The 5745-nt window shown below is 33.5% G+C and overlaps 1 protein-coding gene across 1 annotated transcript; it reads right to left on the bottom strand.

The window, feature by feature from the left end:
• Nucleotides 1-2680: 2680 nt before the first annotated feature.
• LOC123218089 (protein indeterminate-domain 7-like) lies at nucleotides 2681-5504 on the bottom strand. Its single transcript, XM_044639308.1, has 3 exons — nucleotides 4745-5504; nucleotides 4257-4650; nucleotides 2681-3821 (listed from the first exon to the last, which is right to left on the bottom strand). Exons 1-3 carry the CDS (start codon nucleotides 4932-4934, stop codon nucleotides 2813-2815), a joined length of 1593 nt encoding a protein of 530 aa, XP_044495243.1. The 5' UTR covers nucleotides 4935-5504; the 3' UTR covers nucleotides 2681-2812.
• Nucleotides 5505-5745: the final 241 nt, after the last annotated feature.

The following is a 5745-nucleotide window of genomic DNA, read 5'->3' as shown; positions in this document are numbered from 1 at the left end:
CTTTCTTTCCTTCTTTCTTTCTTTCTTTCTTTCTTTCTCACATTTCTGGTTTTTATAACTTTTCACAGAACTACCTTTTCTTATGATAACCTAATCATACCTTTCCTATAATAATATCATTTCTACTTCATTACTTAATCTCTCTCTCTCTCTCTATTATTATAAATGTAATTTTATATATATACACATTTTACCTCACTTTTCTTCTCTTTAACATCCCAAAAATAACACAAAAAGAGAGAGAGAGATTCTTAATTAGGTCATTAACTCTAACCCACGGGCAAATCACATCAACTATTATAATTAACTCTTAATCTCTCATGTATTTTCTTGCATTTCTTTAATCTTTTTCCAGGAAAGCTCACCTAATTAATTTACTTATTTATAATTGAATTTTAATTAAAAACCAAAGTTGTAATTCAATTCGATAATTATGTGGATACATGACTATTTCCTACTCAAGGTTTGGTGCAAACTCAATTTTCTATCCATTAACTATTTAAAATTAAAATGCCTACTTTTCTATTAAATTTTAATGTTACTACTAGGGGTAAAATTGTTATGTAATAAAAATATTTTTAAAATGATAATTCATTACATTTTACCCCCACCAAGTTTTAAAACTAACAATTTTACCCCACCTTCACCCACCCAAGGTTTGAAAAATCAAAATTTTTCTTAGGGTTTTTGCAACAGTTGTCGACAACCGGAGATGACAACGTTCTCCCTCCCTCTGGGTTTCTCTTTCAGCTGTGCTCCATTTCTAACCATCTTCTCCCCTCATCGACGTCATGAAGGAGAGATTGAGATCTAGATCTCTTCATTGTGTGACAAAGAAGCCTTTGTCTCTTTGTCTCACGGCGAAGCAACGAAGACACCAAGATCTCTTCTTCGTACGACGACGTGATGAAAAAACCTAGATTTCAGTATCTTTGTCACACTGTTGGTAAGAGGAGAAGATGGCTGATGATAGTTAGCAATGGACCGCGATTGAGAGATAAGCCAAGAGGGTGGCAGAATGCCACCACTGTCGTCGTCTCTGACTGTTGGCAATTGCTACAAAAACCTAGGGAGTAATGTAAGCTTTTCAAAGTTTCGATAGGGTTGACTTTGTTAGTTTTTAAACGTGGGAATGAAAATGTGATAAATTTTTAAGTTTTAAAATATTTTTAATAAATAACAATTTTACGTTTGATAATAATAATAAAATTTAACATAATAGTAGATATTTAAATTTTTGATAATTAATGAGTGAAAGTTTGTGTTTACACTAAACTTTGGGTGGGAAACACTCATTTGGCCTAATTATATTCACATCATAGTGTTATCTGTGTGTAGCATGTAGGGCAATGACATTGAGTGATCTTCCCTCGGGATTGAGTCCCACTTGCACCCATAGTAGGTGTCAAACATCATCTCCTTTTTATAATAAAAATTGTCATATATACCTAAGCTCAAAAACTTTCACTTCTATTTATGCACATCCTTACATTTCAGAATCCAATGCTTTAATTCATTTCAACACACTTATTCATATTACATCTCTTCAATGACATATTATAAGATGATTAATATCATATATATATATATATATATATATATATATATATATATATATATATATATATATATATATATATATATATAGAGAGAGAGAGAGAGAGAGAGAGAGAGAGAGAGAGAGAGAGAGAGAGAGAGAGAGAGAGAGAGAGAGAATGTCTATTTTTGTGATGGTTAAGTGCGATCCACCAAAGCATATCAAGGATTATTAATTAGTGGGTTAATTACAAAGAATATGAGCTCAATAAAATTATATGCATCTATTTTTAGTATATAATTTGTATACTTAGATAATGTATCATTATATAATTGAGTAATTTAAAATTAAAAATAAAACAATATCTAATTATATAATAACACATCAACTGTGTATACGAATTATATACCAAAAATAGGTACACATTACATTGTTCATAAGAGATTTTGCCTTTTGCATAAAAGGGTTAAATTACTCTAAATTAACTTGTCTTAGTTGCTGTAAAGCTAATATGTTTATTTCACTAATCATATATAGTGTCAACTCATACCAAATTTGCAAAAGGATTCTTGAAAATAATTATGTTAGATAGGAATAACAAAAGGGACTTCAAGTTTTGATTATTTTATTAGTAAGACTATGCATACTTACTTTAAGTACACAAATAGGTATATACTTATGTGTGTTATCACATGATTAGATATACACTATCCAATCATATATGACATATATCAAATGTATACCTATTTGTGTATTTAAAGTGGATATGCATAGATTTACTGTTATTTTATTTTATTGCATGATTAATTAATATCTATCTTGCAATGCATATATTTTGGATCTCATGTGATTCTATTAAGGTACACACATATTTAATATAAATATAAAATAAAATAATAAAATTATGCATACACATTTTTTGTAGAAAAGTTGGATACACAAATGATATATTACCATGTGATTAGATGATTTTGAATTAAAGATAAAGTAACACTCAATCACATGATGATACATCATCTATATACCCAGTTGTTTATTAAAAATGTGTACACATAGTATTACTCAAAACATAAATGGAAAAAGAGTTACATGCTATAAATAATAATGATAATTAAAAAAAAAAAAGAAAAAGAGTGAAAAAAATTATAAAATAACTGTACTAGGGTATTGAATATTATCATCATATTGAGAGATTCCTTCCATTTTGGATGCTTGAGATAACGAAGTGAGAAGGAAAAGTGATTAATTAAAGCCGAATAAATAAACAAACATGACCTAACCTCGCCATGTTTTCTGAGAGTGATGAGTATGTTGTTGTTGCTTATGAGAGGAAGAAGAAGAAGAAGAGTTCATGCAATTTCCCAGACCCGCAATGTTGAGAATATCAGATTGAGAGAGGGATCTTAGCCCTAAGAAATCTCTGGTTTGATGATGATGGTCATCATTTCTACTATGACTTGCTGCTGTTGTTGCATTGAAATTCGCGGAAGCTTTAAAAACATTATCCAATGAAACAGCTGAAGACAAAGAATTCATCACTTCTTGAAGAAGGGCGCCTGAGCCTGCTGCAGTAGGAGGAGCAGTTGCAGCTTTATTCGCAAAGGGTGTTAACCCGTGGACAAATGAGCCAGACCCACCACTGCTTCCAAGGCCTTCACGTGAAGACAAATTGAGACCAAAACCAGCTGTTGTAATGTTTTTTGCGGAATCCGCACACACGTGAGCTTGTTGCTGTTGATGGAGGTGGTGGGGCCTGATATTCATCAAGCTGCCATGCGAATGTGATGAAGGCGCAGGAGTACTAGTCTTGTTATTGCTTATTGTTGCACCCATTTGTGCAGCTTTTTGCAGCAATGCTGTTGCTGACATGTGTGGTGATGAAGCTCCTCCTGCTGCTGCTGCAACTGTTTGATGATATGGAGGAAGCGTGGGGCTAAGACTAGAATTAGGGTTTGGATGCACAAACTCTTGATGTTGATGATGAATGTTGAAGACTGATGAGGATGATGAAGAGAGATCTAAACCTTGTGTGAATGGTGGTCCAGGAATTGGTTGATTTTTAGTAGCAAGCCATGTTGGTATTATTTCCTGTCTTAGGCTAAAACTTTGTTGCTCGTTTTTAAGTGTAAAAGTTTGAAGGTCTTGTGGGTCGAATTGGTTGACATGAGGGGAAGAACTAGAGCCAGGCTGATGTAGTACAGGATTGTTTGTTCCTGTGATTGCTCTTGCACTCTCTTCAGCTAAAGCATCACAGAAAGCTCTGTGTGTGATAAAACTATCCCTCCTGTGAAAAATAGAAAATGAATATGTGAAAACACAAACACAAACAAACAAAAGCAAAACCGTCATAAAGTATGCCCATGACAATGCCAGAAATATTTGACTTTCTTTCTCTCTTCCTCTCGTTTGCCTCTCTCTCTTTCCTTCTGCCCTTTTTTTTTTTTTTTTGTATAACTCTATGGAGCTAAGGACAGATTGTCCACATTGGCAACTTCAATTAAATTTATCCATTCTAAGCATTATATTCTCTCTCTGGGTCTCTCTACAGTACTATATGCTAGCTGCAAGTGAAGAGTGTGATATTAAAGAAGTTTTAAAGAGACATTCACTTTGTCTACAGATATCTCAATAAATGAAGATTTTAGAATGTTTTCATTAAGTGGGGTTTCATAGCTTGATGAGAAGAATAACATTAACATTAATTTGGATAATTAGTTACCTTGAGAACAGGGTGCCACAGTCACATCTGTACTCTCTAGTGCCACAAATTTTGGAGTGAGCTTTCCAATCTGATTGAACTGCATACCTCTTGGAGCATTTGTCACATTTCCACTTCTTCTCTCCATGTTTTCTGCAGAAGTGTTTCTTGATTCCTGTTAAGTCTCCGAGAGCTCTTGAAGGGTCATGGTGGACACAGCTTGCTTCTGGACAAACATACACCTTCTTCACTTCTTTGTTTGTTCTTTGCTTTAATTTCCATGGTAAATTATGCCCTCTTCTATGAAGTTGAAGATTCTGGTCCCTCTGAAAACCCTTCTTGCAGATCTCACACACAAATCTGTTTGTTGCCATCAGTGTTTTGGGCGACAAAGCCACCACTTCTGCATCTGGGTCTAACCCAAATCCCCAAAAGAAGAAAAAAATACAAAGTAAAAACAATTTCCAAATGAAAAACAACAACAAACATAATTGAATATACATATTAACCTGGGTTTCCCGGTAGGTTTCTTTTCTTTTTAGCAGATGGTTGAACTTGAGATGGTGGTGGTGAAGCAAAGTATTGCTGATGATTTCCTGAAGAAACACTAGCTTGATCACCAGATGCTGAAGTCAAATTAGACATGTTTTCTTCTAAAACTTGTTGATGTTGCTGGTGGAATATCAAACCTTTCATCATCTCTCTAAGCTAAAAAAATTCTAAACTCATGACAAACTTTGAATATAGATCTTGGCAACAAGCTGGCTTAAGTTTCAAGCTGCTGATGAGATCCAAAGACAAGAAAACTTAACAAAGAAGAAGGAAGAAAGAAAGAAAAAATTAATTCTCAATAATTTACATCATATATTGGCATGGTTCCTTCCTTGTTTGGCTTCAACCCAAGAGACAGTATTTTGTTTTTTTTTTTGAAAACTCATAAAGAAACAAATTAAGTAGAAGTTATATACAGCTAGCTAGCTAGCTTAGAACTATGATCTTCATGTATGAAACATGCCAAAGAAAGTCAAAGAAAACACCATACAAATATAAAAGACGAAGAAGAAAAAGAATCACTCAGTCTCTCACACAAGTGAGAAAGAGAAAGAGAGAGAGAGAGAGAGATGTGGGATGATAAGGTATCTCTGTGTAATCCTGAAGAAGTTCCAAAACCACATACACAACAAAGGGAAACCCTACTGCTAACTCATGACGTTACACTTTCTGTCTTTTCCCTTGTTCTCTTCCTCAACACCAGAAAAATCTCTTCTCTCTTTATTCTCTACCTATTTGCTTTTTAATTATATTACCATTTTCATTTTTGCAGTAATCTCTTTTATTTAAGATTAAACTACTTTCCCTTGTTACATAAAGTAATGGGAAAGAGAGAGTTGGATGTTGATCTGTGCGTAGGTGTATAAATGTATATATATATTTATTTACATTATGGTTCGTAGACCCATACATGATTCACAGCTTTCTACATTAACAGAGATATGATTGATTCATTGAT

The sequence above is a fragment of the Mangifera indica genome, chromosome 6, assembly GCF_011075055.1.
Source record: "Mangifera indica cultivar Alphonso chromosome 6, CATAS_Mindica_2.1, whole genome shotgun sequence".
In the NCBI taxonomy this organism is placed as follows: Eukaryota; Viridiplantae; Streptophyta; class Magnoliopsida; order Sapindales; family Anacardiaceae; genus Mangifera; species Mangifera indica.
Note: the sequence above shows the minus strand (reverse complement) of the source record. Positions and strands in the feature narration are given on the sequence as shown.

Excerpts from the sequence above, each read along its gene's own strand:
- LOC123218089 (XM_044639308.1), bottom strand. The coding sequence starts at position 4,934 with ATGATGAAAGGTTTGATATTCCACCAGCAACATCAACAAGTTTTAGAA. Across the intron at positions 4,651-4,744 it reads AAACCTACCGGGAAACCCAG|ACCCAGATGCAGAAGTGGTG; the intron begins GTTAATATGTAT and ends GATTTGGGTTAG. Across the intron at positions 3,822-4,256 it reads TGTGGCACCCTGTTCTCAAG|GAGGGATAGTTTTATCACAC; the intron begins GTAACTAATTAT and ends TATTTTTCACAG.